The 15,690-nt window shown below is 40.1% G+C and overlaps 1 protein-coding gene across 1 annotated transcript in view; it reads right to left on the reverse strand.

The window, feature by feature from the left end:
• Nucleotides 1-15,690, reverse strand: part of mbtps1 (membrane bound transcription factor peptidase, site 1) — an 88,346-nt gene that overhangs the window by 23,156 nt on the left and 49,500 nt on the right. Inside the window, exons 12-18 of the mRNA NM_001079323.2 lie at nucleotides 9,930-10,118; nucleotides 9,235-9,407; nucleotides 8,853-8,968; nucleotides 7,247-7,403; nucleotides 3,797-3,921; nucleotides 3,605-3,682; nucleotides 3,013-3,153 (exon numbers count right to left, since the gene is read on the reverse strand). Coding sequence (NP_001072791.2) covers nucleotides 3,013-3,153; nucleotides 3,605-3,682; nucleotides 3,797-3,921; nucleotides 7,247-7,403; nucleotides 8,853-8,968; nucleotides 9,235-9,407; nucleotides 9,930-10,118 — 979 coding nt within the window. The remainder of the gene's footprint in view (nucleotides 1-3,012; nucleotides 3,154-3,604; nucleotides 3,683-3,796; nucleotides 3,922-7,246; nucleotides 7,404-8,852; nucleotides 8,969-9,234; nucleotides 9,408-9,929; nucleotides 10,119-15,690) is intronic.

The raw sequence follows: 15,690 nt of genomic DNA on the forward strand, positions 1-15,690 counted from the left end.
AGCCTAGTGCCAGTGTATGGGCAGATTCTTACCCTGTGCTTCTTTGCAGCCTTGTCTGGCACTAACCTTAGCTTTCTATTTTCTTAATGTCTGCGTGAATGGGGAGGCATATCCTATGATCATGCATGTAACATAAGGTAAAATTGAAAAAGAGATAAGCCAAATGCAAACCCTTAAGTTTTTTGGATTTTAAAGCTCTGAATTACTAAAGGTGCTAAAATGAAGCAGTTTTGTCAACTGTGGTCAAATATGCATATGTAACTTTGGCTTTGGTTAGGGCCATTTTTTTTAATGTATTTGGGGTTGCATGGGCTAACAGGTACAATTTATTTTTATATTTGTGTTCTAGAACGGCTTTTATTTGTTTTTGTTTTTTTTACTTTTAATTTCATATTTTTTTTTACACATATCTTAATTATCGTTATGATCTGATGAATGCCTTGTATGAAAAAGGGCATTGACTCAAGGGATGAAAACGTAATTTTGCCTTTTTATAGGTCTCTGGTAAGGCCTCACCTTGAGTATGGCAGTGCAGTTTTGGGCTCCAGTCCTTAAAAAGAATATTAATGAGTGCAGAGACATGCAACTAAACTGGTAAAGGGGATGAAAGATTTAAGCTATGAGGTTAGACTGTCTTGTTTTCTCTGGAAAAAAAGGCGCTTGCAATGGGACATGATTACTCTGTACAAGTACATTAGAGGGGGTTATAGGCAGATAGGGGATGTTCTTTTTTCCCATAAAAACGATCAGTGCACCAGAGGCCACCCCTTTAGATTAGAGGAACGGAGCTTCCTTTTAAGCAGCATAAGTGGTTTTTCACAGTATGGGCAGTGAGGTTGTGGAATGCCCTTCCTAGTGATGTTGTAATGGCAGATTCTGTTAATGCCTTTAACCCTTTCACTGCCAGTCGTTTTGGTCAAAGTGGAACTTGTATTGCCAGACAGTTTTAAAACATTTTGTACTGTTTCACAAAAGTTAATGGTTTTTATGACTGAAAAAGGCCTAAAATTGTTGCAATTTGCCACATTTATCTTACAACATTTCTTACATATAATGACACATCACCCTAAATATGAATGCCAGTGGTCTACTGAACAGTTTGATGCCCAATATGCAAAGATTTACCAAAGTATGCGGTGTACAGAGGCACCCAAATGAAAATAGTGCATAGGAATTTTACCAGCTGCCAACTCAATTTCTGCAAAAAAAAAAAAAAAAAAAGTCCTTTCTACACCAAAGTACCAATCTGCAAAGCTTTCCTAGTTAGTGGTTTTTATGACTTTTTTTTACATTTTATGACATTTCAGAAAATTGCAATTTGTCGCATTTATCTCACACAATTTCTTGCATACAATGGCAAATCACCCCCAAATAGGAACACCTAAGGTCTACTGAACAGTTTGATGCCCAATATGCATAGATATACAAAAGTCTGTGGTATGTTCAAAAATAAGTAAATTCAAAACAGGTAAAATTATTTTTCTACACCAAAGTTACACATGGCAAAACTATGTTAAAAACAGATCAGGAAAACTAATACAGGGATAAAAAATGCAATAAAACCACTTAAATTGGGAAACAACAAAGTAGTTACATGACAGCATAATTAGTGGTCAGAATATCTTATCCAATAGTCACACAGTCAAATAAACAGTTTTTAGAGAAAAGAAACAAAAAAAAAAGTAAAAAAGTTTTTGTGAGTGTTTGTGTATACATGTGTGTACATATGTAAAAGTTGTGTGACAGTGTGTATAAGTGTATATAAGTGTGCAAAATGAAAAAAAAAGGTGTAAATGTGTGTAAAAGTGCCGCATCTGCAGACAGTATCCTTTATCTGCAACAACGTATGCTGTACGTCATTGGCAGAAAAAAGGTTAAAGGAGAAGGAAAGGCAAAGTCACTTGGGGGTGCCAAAATGTTAGGCACCCCCAAGTGACTTAAATCGCCTACCTTGTACCCCGGGCTGGTGCCTAAGCACCCCCAAGTGACTTCAATCTCCTACCTTTTACCCAGGGCTGGTGCCCCTGTTAGGAGAGAACAGCACCAGCCCGGGTTAGCTGCCAGCGCTTCCTCGTTCCTGTTTCGCCGCGCGCGCATGCGCAGTAGAGTGAAAAGCAGAGCTTTAACAGAGAAGTCGGCTTTTCACTCTACTGCGCATGTGATTGTCCGGGACATTTGCCAGCAGCGTGAGTAGGAAGGAGGAAGCGTTCTCTACAGGTACCCTGGGTCTGGTGCTGTTTTCTCCTATCAGGAGCACCAGCCCGGGGTACAAGGTAGGCGATTTAAGTCACTTGGGGGTGCCTAACATTTTAGCACCCCCAAGTGACTTTGCCTTTTCTTCTCCTTTAAGAGGGACTTGGATGAGTTCTTAACCAAGCATAAATATCCAAGGCTATTGTGGATACTAAAATATACAGTAAGTATTGATGTTGGTATATAAGGTTTATGTATGTGAGTGTATAGGTTAGTATAGGTTTGTGTGTGCTGCGTTTACTTGGAAAGGTTGAACTTGATGGACTCTGGTCTTTTTTCAACCCTATGTATCTATGGAGAATCCGGAAAGCAGACCCATAGTAGCTTTTATAGGATCTCTTAATAGTGGATTATCTGATTGGGTCAATGCTATTCTTCAACGTTTTGTGGTTCAACAACCTTCCTATCTTAGAGACACAGGACATTTATTGAGTATGTTACAGAATATATCTTGGGACCAGAGTTATCATTGGGTCGCTTTAGATATTAAATCACTGTATTCGTCCATACCACACAATAAGGGCATATATGCCAATTTGACAATGCTTAAAACTGCTCAGATCTATACCAGTGAATTTTTAATGTTTTTTCTCTTTGGCACTTGAATTTTTATTGAATCACAATTTTTAGTAATTTAATGGGAAGTTCTGTCTCCAGAAGCTATTAACTGACATGTTTTGAAAAAAAAAAAACATGCATTCCTCTAAAAATATTGACAAAACATGATCCTACATAGTACCAGTTCAGGGAAGACAGTACCTTTCTGACGATGACTGTCATCTAAGCAGTTAGAGTCCCCATAAAGAACAATTCTACCTCCTCCTTCAGATGGAGTTTGATACATTCCAAGTACTGGAACATTTTGAACCAAAGAGGTTTCTTGTTTTAGTACTTCAAGACCTGGCAAGAAAAAAAAAAAAAAAAAAGCAAATATAAAGCAAAAATATAAGCAAAAAAAATAAATAAAAATATAGGAGTGTCTGTCTTCATAGATGTGTGATACAGCCAACTGAGGCTTGATATGACAAAGTAGTAACACGTCTTTAAAGAAATCATGCCAGCACAGAAATACCTATTCAGGAAAAGTGAGAGATGTAAATAAGAATCAAAGGAGGGGAGGGCAAAAATACTTGGACAGGCATGTATCTTGCCTACTCCTGGTCCAATCTATAAAACAAAACAGATTTTATGACACTAAAATTAATATCGGAAATACAAGAAAATTTAAAGAAAAAAAGTGTGAAACTTCACAGCAGGATTGCAAAAGAAGAGTGAGAGAACAGAAATTAAAGAACAGTTAAAAAGTTAAATAAAATACACAGAGTAAAATTGTTGGAAAATCAGGCTCTACCTTGGTCCTTAAGAGATTGTGAGATAACGGCACCCTCCTCTGGAAACATTGCAATACTACAGCCCGAGGCATAATACACTAGAATAAAGCAACAGACAGTTATATTTTACCAAGTAAGAACACCCAGTGCTGCAAGAAATAAAATCAAAGTATACAAAGAACAGTGTCAGGATAGCAGCTAGCTACACTTACTGTCATGATTGGCCATTGTGAAGTCCCCTTCATATATGCCATCACTAAAAGACATACTCCAGACAGAGAGTAGATCATTCAAAGCTGGTATATTAGCACCTCCAGTATCAGGCATCCACCACTGCCTACAAGGGAATGTACATACATAAGTTGAGAGGGCAACTTTGGGCGACTTCCGGAAATCGCAGCAACACATTTGCCATCCTACCAGCTATTTAGATTCATGCTGATGGGATAGCATTGCGGGGCGACTAATCTCCCCGTCTGTCACTATATATATATATATATATTATATATATATATATATATATATATATATATATATATATATATATATATATATATATATATATATATATATATATACAGTCCACAAAATTTTCAGCACACCAAACCCGTAATATAAATCACCTGGGTGCTACCTCCATGTGTCTAATTATCCAGAAGTCCAAGAATTGGGTGCACACCAGGATATTTTTTAAAAATTAAAACGTTACTTTTATTTAAACATGCTGTTAAAACAGGCCAACGTTTCGGTCTCCTCCTAAGACCATTATCAAGACCACATACACAGTTAAAATCAGCAAATAAATAGATAAAACCTCTAGACACTCCCCCAAGCCCCACACTCCCATCCCAGTCACATGACTGAATAGTTAACCCTGTAGGCTAAAGCATAACAAAGTCATTGTTATGCATAAGGGAGCATGTAGTGCAAGAAATACCAAGTTAAAAAAGTTCATACTTATCTACTGACAAATAATGCAGAAAATGTAACCATAGATGGTACAGGAAAATACAGAAAAGAAAAAAGGAAACAAAGACATTAAATGCTTAACCATAAACTGGCAAATATTGTAGCCAGTGTAGCAAACTCAGCAATACATCTCCTCACCTTTGCTCTAGAAAACACAGAAAAGAGCAGTGTTCATTTAACCCTGCCGGTGCCAAAGTACCTAGTTTTTTAATCCAAAACACCTCTTTGGAGAAGTAACCTGGCCCGATCACCACCCCTTGTAAGGGGCAGCACATGATCAATTGCAATGTAATGAAAGGTGGGCAATCTGTGCCCCATCTCTAGAAAATGTTTGGCAACAGGCTTATTGGTTGTACCATCCCTGAAGGCCGTGCTTATGGCCGAACGATGCCCATCCATCCGTAATCATAGTGTTTGATCCGTCTTCCCCACATATGAAAGCCCACAGGGACATGTAATCAAATAGATTACATACAAAGTAGTACATGTAATGCGATGTCTAATTTTATAGCGTTTCCCTGTGTGTGGGTGCAAAAATGAATCACCTGGGGTCATGTATCGGCATGAGGTACAGTTAGGGCAACGAAAACACCCCTGTTTAGCCCCTGTGAGCCAAGTGCCCCGTTGTCGGGAATAGCATTTTACCGGGTCATTTTTAACTAAAAGGTCCCTGAGGTTGGTGCCCCTTCTATAGCAGATCATTGGTGGTTCCGGGACTATTCTCCTTAAATCGCTGTCAGCTCCAACTATATTCCACTGATCCCGAACAAATTTACCCAGGGCTCTCGTACTCTGATTGTACTTGGTACTAAAGACCAGCCTTGTCTCACTACTCCTAGGGTTCTTAGCCCCTGTACATCTTTCCTGTGCAATTTTAAATGCCTGCTGCAAAATGTTGTCTGGGTACCCCCTCTCACTAAAACGAACCCAAATCTCTTCCAGCTGTTTTTCTGCTAGGTCCTGAACCGAATTATTCCTTAGGACTCTGCAGAATTGGGAAATGGGTAGTGACTTTTTCATAGGTTCAGGGTGACTACTTTGGTAATGCAACAGAACATTCTTATCAGTCGGTTTCCGAAAAAGAGTAAAGTCTAACCGTGTACCATTTCTGATAAGTTCAACATCCAAAAAGTGTATTCTTGTTGTGCTGACCTCATAAGTAAACTGTACCGGGCTACCCAGGTTATTCAGCTCATCCACCATTGCACAAAACTCCATCTCAGTACCCCGCCAAACAATAAGCATATCGTCGATATAGCGACGAAAGAATAGGAGTTTGTGTCCGAATCTTGGCATAATATAATGTTGCGCGTATTGGTGCATATAAAGGTTGGCGTAGGCAGGTGCCATCGCCGCCCCCATGGCCGTGCCCGCTATTTGTAAATAATAATTATGCTCAAAACGAAAGTAGTTCAATGATAAGGCCAGATCCAATAGCTCCAAAATAAAAGGCACTGGTGGCCAACATATGCCCCTGAATCCGCCAAAGACCGCCTAACAGCATCAATGCCAGAAGAATGAGGTATAATCGTGTATAAACTAACCACATCCATGCTTGCTAGTAAGCATGAGCCGTCATCAGGTAGCACCACTTGTTTAATACATTCAAGTAAGTGCGGTGTATCCTTTAAATATGTGGGAATGTTGCGAACTACTGGCTGTAACATTGTATCTAAATAGATACCAATAGGGTGTAATAAAGAGTCACGGCCAGAAACTATCGGGCGTCCCGGAGGATTCGTTAGGCTCTTATGTATTTTGGGCAATGTGTATAGCACAGGGCATTTTGGATAATTATGCTTTAAAAAATCTCGTAACTGTACATCAACCATACCCTGTTCAAATGCCCTATCCACAACCCCGTGTACCCGTGCCTTAAAGGTTACCCCAGGGTCAGTCACCAATTTCTTTTACACTGAGTGATCACCAAGTTGACGCAAAATCTCGTCACGATAATCACAATAATTCAAAATAACTATACCGCCGCCTTTGTCAGCAGGACGGATCACAATACCTGTTAATTGCAGACCGTTCACTTTTAGAAAGGTTATCTTTGTATCCATTAGCCACAGATTTAGTAATGCCCTCTCTCTCAATAGCATGTTTGTACAACTTGATAGCGGGATTCAAAATAGGTGGAGTAAAAGTACTTTTTAGTTTTAAAGCAGATCCACAGTGTGACACCTCCGGTGCATCTTTGAAATGTTCCTTTAAGTTCAACAATCGGCAAAGCTTAAAACAGTCAATCTCCCAGTACAGAGTATCAAATACCCCTGTTGGTACAAATGATAAACCCTTACGCAACAAACTGGTTTCTGCTGAGGTAAGTGTGTGTTGCGATAAATTAAAGATAGGGATATCTACACCTTGTGCCCCCTTCCCCTTCTTCCCCCTCCACGTGGGGCGCCTTTTTATATTATATATATATATATAGTTTATATATATATATAGTTTATATATATTTTTTATTTTATTTTTTTTTTTGTATTTACTTGTACAGCACCACAAGTATACACAATACTTAAAGCATAAACAGGGGTACAGTTATTATAAATAGAAAGTTAAAATAAATACAAAAAGTGCTTGAAGTTTCAATACACAGCAAGAATGAGATCCCTGCCCAAAACAGCTTACAATCTGATTGTTCATGAGACAGTAGTTGACAACACCAAGAAGCATGCATGCTCCCATACCTGGTATTTTCATCATAGAATTTGACTTTCCTCATTACAGATGTGTTGTACCAGTCACTGAACACAACCAATGAAAGTCCATTGGCCACATCTCTGCGTAGTTTGGAGATCTCCTCTGGGAAAAACTCTTCCTCGCTATCAACCAACAGCAATGTTCCTTTAAATTAAGAAACAGATGTAACACACAAATGCTTTTCTTAAAAAATAAAGCAAAACAAATAAATCTATTTTAGATTTTAAGGGGATGTTTACACTTTTACCCAAATGTTCGAATATGAGCAGCCCCAGGCGCTAGAAGCATTTTGTAAAATAATCAGCTTTAAAGATAATTAAGAGTGGAGTTCATCACTGATGTTTTTTGCGTTCCCCTGTCCGGGAGGCATCATCAAAAAGGATGTGAGTGCCACTTATTTTAAATATCTTTGATATGACTGAATGGCAACCGTACCAAAGATATGCAAATTAAGCTGAAGGGAAAAGATATGTTCAGCATAACTTCCATTTCTGTTTCCTGTACACTGACACAGGCAAGGGGTCCATGAACTGCTCCCTGAGGGGGAGCGATAGAAGATTTCCTGACTGGGAAAACAAAGTAACACAGTATTAATTATTATTATAACAGATTTTACAAATTAGAAACAAATGTTTCTAGGGACAGGAGAGGTGTATATTGGGACACTTTTCCAAAGGTGAATATCCCTTTTAATGCTTTCCTGTGTTCTATTCCACACTGCGGCCAGAATCTCTGAATTCATGGAAACTGATCTAAACTATACCCACAGTTATAGCATTCTGGCTAATTTTCACTTGCCTACATGTTCAAGGGATGTTCAAAGTCTCTATACAAGCCACCTCTAAGAGAGATAGTAGATGTAAACATCTAGGTGTAGCAACAATTTAGTTGTGAACTGGTAGTTCACACAAAGCTCACAAATAGGACTGCCAAGTGCTATAGTGTGTAATGTGAAAAGTTGCAAATTCTTAGCCAAAAACAGATGCTAACAAAGAAATATCAGAGGCTATAATTATAATGAAAGAATAAAAACTATGAATGCAGTCACTGAATGAATTAATTCCATTAATTAAAAGGCACTGCTGCTCCTTGCATAGCCCCACATAGTTGTGCTTGGTGCCGGTGCACCAATTCTGGCCCCTGTTGTGAATAGTGTTCAAGTACACCTACTGATGCTAGGGAACTGTGGAACTTCTGCCATCTGAAATGTGGCAACAGCATCAGGATTCCAACAGTGACATCATTAATAGGTGCAAGAACCCTGTGCCTATTATATCAAAAGTATAGATGTAATTTTAAATCCAAGCACTGTAAATTATGCAATTCCAAATTTCATTCCATTCCAAATTGCTTCCAAATCACATTTAAGAGCAAACCCAATTTTCCGCTTTTTGATGTATCACTATTGCAATAGACAAAAGACTGTTTTACAACTGCAATTAAAAGCAATTTCAAATTAAAAATCAATGATAAAAATGTTAATAATGTACATAAAATCCTATAATTAAAGTTTTAATCAGGTGGTTGACACTAATAGAACAGTCAGTAGAAGACAAAGGTCTGAATGCATCATAGAAACAGTTCCACTCTTACCATACTGACTGGCATCAAAACATGTGAATGGTGCACCAAGAACCTCTACAAAATAGCCCATACTCCTTAGGTGCTGGTACATGTCTCTGAAGTTGGTGTGCACATGGTCCCCATTCCTGAAAATAAATAAACAGATGCCAGTACCATTCAAATACTACTCCACATCTCTCAATACATAACAGTGCTGGTCCAAACCTCAGTGTAAAAGTAAACCGTTATTTTATAGCATATTAGCAAAAACAAGTAGCTTCACTATGTCCAATAGATACAAAGTATGTGGCCTCAATTTTAAGCTGTCACATTACCAGATTTCCCTACTTTGCAAATAAGTAATGCAATGCTAATGTATATACATTTCTGCATTCTTTTAAAGTCTACCTACCAGTCTAAAGGATCATTCTTCATCCTTAGGTTGTCACGAGGGAAATATCCAGGTGGGTAACGCAGATTATGATACTGATCCCACAGAACTCTCTTGCTGCGAGGAGGAGTGGGAATGATCTTAACTTTAATCGGTAGTTTCACTGTGGAGAACTGTTCTGCCCCATTCTTGGACTGTCATACAAAGTAAAAACACTGTGAATATTAGCCTGCTTGGCAACCACTAATTCCCTTGTACAAGAAATACCTCCACAATCTTTAGAGGCTGCAGAAACTGCATGTGTTTAAATCGTTTTGTTGTTGAACAGTTAGCTCTAAGGGTAATGGCACATTAGGGAGAACCGTTCCCTGTATATGTGTGCACTGACAGGAACGGAAATGCTAAAACATGTATTTTTTTAGCCAATATGTTAATTGTGATGCAGTGGACAGGGTTTTCTCCACTAGTGCATACACCTGGAGATCACGTTCTGGGTGCCATTTCCCCTCTACATCATAGGTCTACATTCCCTTTATCTATTTTATTTATTTGAGCTCATGTTTATAAACCTTATACTGATTTTAATTTCATGATATTTCCCCTTTAACCAGAGCATGAAGATCGGCACTTTGCAGAAATACATGGATATTACCATTGCAATGCTCAGCACAAAAGAAACCTCTTTAATCTTAATCAGCTTTCAAAAACAGACAAACCTCATTTTCCTCTGGAGATGCAACTGTGACCATAATGTGACCCTGAGCAATTCCTTCCCAAGAAGATGCTTTCTTTGCCACAGAAATAGAAATAGCGAGATAACCAGACCAAGGCCACAGCACTGATGAGTAGGAAAAAGCCACCTCTATATTGTCCCCATTGTGTGGTAAATATGGCTGCCAGTCAGGCTAAAAGGGAAAAAAAAGTCCCTATATTTAATAAATACTCTGTATAGAGAAACAAATTTGTAAAACTGGCAATCATCAATGGCAAGTCCCTCTGCTTTCCATGTTTGGTGGAGTAATTTCAGACCCAGAACCCATCACTTCAACAAGGAAAAAAGTGAGGAAGCCTATACGAGTGTAAAGGTGGGCCAGGGAAGTGGTCCCTGTGACCACTATGACCACTATGTTAATAAGGGTATATATAATAAGGTGTCCACTCTCAGAGCAGGGAGGCTGCGTGTCTGAACAAGTTTACTGAACTGTTTCTTGATCAACTGTGTTCCTGTGAGCTAGATGTTGAGAAGAATTTTCCCTAAATAAACCATAAACCTGTGTTTTTGCCTGAAGAAGTGGTGCCCCTGTCTCTACACTACAGATTCTCTGTTTACCTGCCTACCATAGTGAATTCCCCCCAAAAATTATGTGTACAGGCAGTCAGCATGTCAATTATATATATATATATAATGGTAGAAAGCAGGCACTCACGTCTACTCAGATCAAAAGAATGCCTGGGTGCAGTATCAAAATTATTGCAACATAGTAGAAACAAATGCCGCACTCACAGGACTTATTGAAAAATAAAGAATGCTTTTATTGTGAAAAAACGTCAATCTAACGTTTCGGCCATATCCACAGAGTTTCTCAAAGTGAACACAGTAGTTACAAACCCACTCTTAAACCCAAGTTGGCGCCAAAATGTAGCTCATGACGTCCCAACATGCTTATCCAATCACCACCCACCAGCACTGTTTGCATGAACAAACAAAAAATATAAAAATAAAATACAAATAATACCGAAAACAATGTGAATAACCAAGTGGTTCGTGTGCATAAAATAAAGCAGAAAAGAGGAGAAAAAAAGGACAGAAATCAACAGAGATGCGCAGAAGAAACCACTCTCGCTGAACTGCACCTCACACGCACTGTGTCAAATATGTTAGGGAAAAAGGACATAGATAGCGGTACCAGGGCCAGTATCCAAATTACTGGACTGTGCAATGAGAGATCTTACCCTTTATGAACAATCGGGTGTAATTTACAAGGCTCCGTAGGGCTCCGTGAGTGTAGAGGCGGGTTGTCATGATGACCTGGACGCTAAGTCCGGCTTTTGAACCCGCGCTACTCGAGACTGTAGCGCTTGAATCTTTCAGAGCTCCCAGTGTAGATAGAAACCGAGGGACCATAAGAGTGTGCGCCTCACGACCTTACCACCTTAGTCTCGGCGGCTCTGCATAATGATCGTGGTCCTCTGCGAGGATAGCTTCAACTGTGCAGGAGCGGTTTTGGATCAAGGACCCCAGTGACGTCAACATTCAGCATGGTGACTCACGTGGGTCCATTACTGTAAACCAGCGTCTCCCACAGTTGGCCGGCACATCGATAAAGCCTAGTCGGCTATTTTTGGGCGTCCCATTAATAAAGACACATGCTATAGTCATGGGGAGGGCTGGGGCGATATTTGATAAAACTAAAAAATAATAAAATAAAGGAAAAAACACACTCCTGTTGTGTGAAATGGTGCCTACAGCGATGGTTTATTTGCTGAAAAGGAAAAAAGGGGAACAGCGCAAGGAACTGTAGAGCTGAGTGTATAGAAATAGTAAGAAAGTAGCAGAAAATATAAAGAAAGTATCAAGCATTACATAACACTATATACATGTAACCATCAGTGCACTGCTGGATAACGTTACACACTTGTAACAAATTTGAGTTTGTAATATAGTTCGTGTAGAAGTACACATAGGTCCAAAGTATTAAATCAAAAATTAAGGAGAACTGTAATTGAGATATATCAAATACCACAAATGGGAGTGCAGCACTCATTTTGCATTTAGACACAAGAGGTTACGGTATCAGCAATTTTCTCAAGTTACTGTTCATTAATCGAAGTTTATTGTAGATAGAAAGCGGAATACGATACCAGTTCATTTAAGCCGTTCGGACTGATTGTATTCAGCTGGTGCATCCATTTTAGTTCCCTCTGCAAAAGAAGTTTGTCACGATTACCCCCTCGGGCCAGGGGTGGTATGTGATCAATTGCCATGCACTGTAAACTTGCTAAGGAGTGTCTGTGGATGAGAAAATGTGATGCCACTGGTGTATTAGCTTTGCCCGAGGTTAAAGCTGCTCTAATTGCAGACCTGTGATTGGCCATCCGGTCTCTGAATGTCGTGACAGTCTTTCCAATGTATAACAGACCGCAAGGACACTTGACAAAATAGATTATGTACTTCGAGGTGCACGTCAATCTGTGTTGGATCTGTATCACTCGGCCTGTGTGGGGGTGGTTAAATGAAGGTCCCGAGTGGTGCAATTGGGGCATTTGTAGCACCCCAATTTTGTGGAAGGTAACCAAGTGTTAGGAGTGGACGATTGATAAAAGTGTTGGAGGATCAGTCTTAACCAATATGTCTCTCAAACTGCGTCCCCTCCTGTAAGCTATGCGTGGAGGCTGTCGGAAGATCGGAGGTAGGGTACGGTTCTTCTCGAGAACAGACCAATGATAGAAAATTGCTTCAATCAAGGGTCTTTAATCAGAAGTGAAAGTTGTCGTGAAAGTGAGTCTCTCCTCAGTAGTCCCCTGTGGAGATTTGTCGCTGACTTTCAGTGCAAGGGCTTGGGTCAGAGGTGTGACCTTTTGTCTTGAGGATTCCAACAACTGTGGTCTGTATCCCCTTTGAATGAACCGTGTTTCTAGTGCATCAAGTTGGTATTGCAGCTTCAGAGGATCCGAGTTGTTTCTGACCATCCGTACCATTTGTGAATAAGGGATGCTTTGTAAAATGTGTGGGGGATGGCATGAAGAAAAATGCAGCAGTGTATTATGATCTGTCTCCTTCCTATAGGTGGTTGTGGTAAGTGTGGAGCCAGTCACTGTTAATTCCAAATCCAGAAAGGAAATAGTGGTTGGGTGAAAGTGTGCTGTAAAACGTATTGCCGTGGGAAGTAAATTTAAGTCACTGACCATAGCCCAAAATTGGTCCGCTGTACCGATCCACAATAAAAACAGGTCATCAATGAAGCGGAACATCCGATGGATGAACTTGCCGTAAACAGATAAGATATGATTTTGTTCGTAATGAGCCATAAAAAGATTGGCAAAAGATGGAGCTACACTAGAACCCATACTGGCACCACTAGTCGGTAGGTAGTATGTATGTTCAAATTTGAAATAATTCAGAGTCAGACAGTGTGTCAATAGTTCCACAAGAAATTCTGTGGGGGGTCTGTTCTTGTTTGGATGTGTTACAAAGTGATCTTTAATGTTCATGATGCCCTCACTAGTGGGTATTACTGTATATAGTGAGGAAACATCCATAGTAGCAAGTTTTGTTTCTGGTGGCAGAGGGTAGAGCTCTGTGTAAAAGGTCGCCCGTGTCTCTGATGTAGGTAAGAGTCCCCTTTACTATGGGCTGGAGAAAATGGTCTATGTAAATGGGCAGAGGTTGCAGTAAGGAATACCTGGCGCTCACTATGGATCTCCCTGGGGGAGAGGTTAAACTCTTGTGGATTTTTGGTAAGGTATACAAAATAGGGCAAATTGGATGTTCATTGCTAAGAACATCCCCAGGGAGACCCATAGTGAGCGCCAGGGATTCCTTACTGCAACCTCTGTCCATTTACATAGACCATTTTCTCCAGCCCAGGCCGAGTGATACAGATCCAACACAGATTGACGTGCACCTCGAAGTACATAATCTATTTTATCAAGTGTCCTTGCGGTCTGTTATACATTGGAAAGACTGTCACGACATTCAGAGACCGGATGGCCAATCACAGGTCTGCAATTAGAGCAGCTTTAACCTCGGGCAAAGCTAATACACCAGTGGCATCACATTTTCTCAACCACAGACACTCCTTAGCAAGTTTACGGTGCATGGCAATTGATCACATACCACCCCTGGCCCGAGGGGGTAATCGTGACAAACTTCTTTTGCAGAGGGAACTAAAATGGATGCACTGGCTGAATACAATCAGTCCGAATGGCTTAAATGAACTGGTATCGTATCCCGCTTTCTATCTACAATAAACTTCGATTAATGAACAGTAACTTGAGAAAATTACTGATACCGTAACCTCTTGTGTCTAAATGCAAAATGAGTGCTGCACTCCCATTTGTGGTATTTGATATATCTCAATTACAGTTCTCCTTAATTTTTGATTTAATACTTTGGACCTATGTGTACTTCTACACGAACTATATTATATATGACACAAGTGTGTAACGTTATCCAGCAGTGCACTGATGGTTACATGTATATAGTGTTATGTAATGCTTGATACTTCTATTTTCTGCTACTTTCTTACTATTTCTATACACTCAGCTCTACAGTTCCTTGCACTGTTCCCCTTTTATCCTTTTTCCTTTTCAGCAAATAAACCATTGCTGTAGGCACCATTTCACACAACAGGAGTGTGTTTTTTCCTTTATTTTATTATTTTTTAGTTTTATCAAATATCGCCCCAGCCCTCCACATGACTATAGCATGTGTCTTTATTAATGGGACGCCCAAAAATAGCCGACTAGGCTTTATCGATGTGCCGGCCAACTGTGGGAGACGCTGGTTTACAGTAATGGACCCGCGTGAGTCACCATGCTGAATGTTGACGTCACTGGGGTCCTTGATCCAAAACCGCTCCTGCACAGTTGAAGCTATCCCCGCACAGGACCACGATCATTATGCAGAGCCGCCGAGACTAAAGTGGTAAGGTCGTGAGGCGCACACTCTTATGGTCCCTCGGTTTCTATCTACACTGGGAGCTCTGAAAGATTCAAGCGCTACAGTCTCGAGTAGCGCGGGTTCAAAAGCCGGACTTAGCGTCCAGGTCACCATGACAACCCGCCTCTACACTCACTGAGCCCTACGGAGCCTTGTAAATTACACCTGATTGTTCATAAAGGGTAAGATCTCTCATTGCACAGTCCAGTAATTTGGGTACCGGCCCTGGTACCGCTATCTATGTCCTTTTTCCCTAACATATTTGACACAGTGCATGTGAGGTGCAGTTCAGCGAGAGTGGTTTCTTCTGCGCATCTCTCTGTTGATTTCTGTCCTTTCTTTCTCCTCTTTTCTGCTTTATTTTATGCACACGAACCACTTGGTTATTCACATTGTTTTCGGTATTATTTGTATTTTATTTTTATATTTTTTGTTTGTTCATGCAAACAGTGCTGGTGGGTGGTGATTGGATAAGCATGTTGGGACGTCATGAGCTACATTTTGGCACCAACTTGGGTTTAAGAGTGGGTTTGTAACTACTGTGTTCACTTTGAGAAAGGCTGTGGATACGGCCGAAACGTTAGATTGACGTTTTTTCTAAAATGCCAGGTTCCTGTGCCGTACAAAAATGACAAAGATTAATTATTTCAGAACTTTTTCCACCTTTAATGTGACAGTTCTGCAGGGTGCTGCGTAATAACTCTAACCCTGCGATCTGTGAAGAACAACTAATAGAGATGAGGGTCCGTTTTTTGAAGCGTGGCTATAGTCAGCGGGTTCTGGATACTGCTATGGAGAAAGCAAGGAAGGTTGTG

The sequence above is a fragment of the Xenopus tropicalis genome, chromosome 4 (genome assembly GCF_000004195.4).
Source record: "Xenopus tropicalis strain Nigerian chromosome 4, UCB_Xtro_10.0, whole genome shotgun sequence".
NCBI lineage: Eukaryota > Metazoa > Chordata > Amphibia > Anura > Pipidae > Xenopus > Xenopus tropicalis.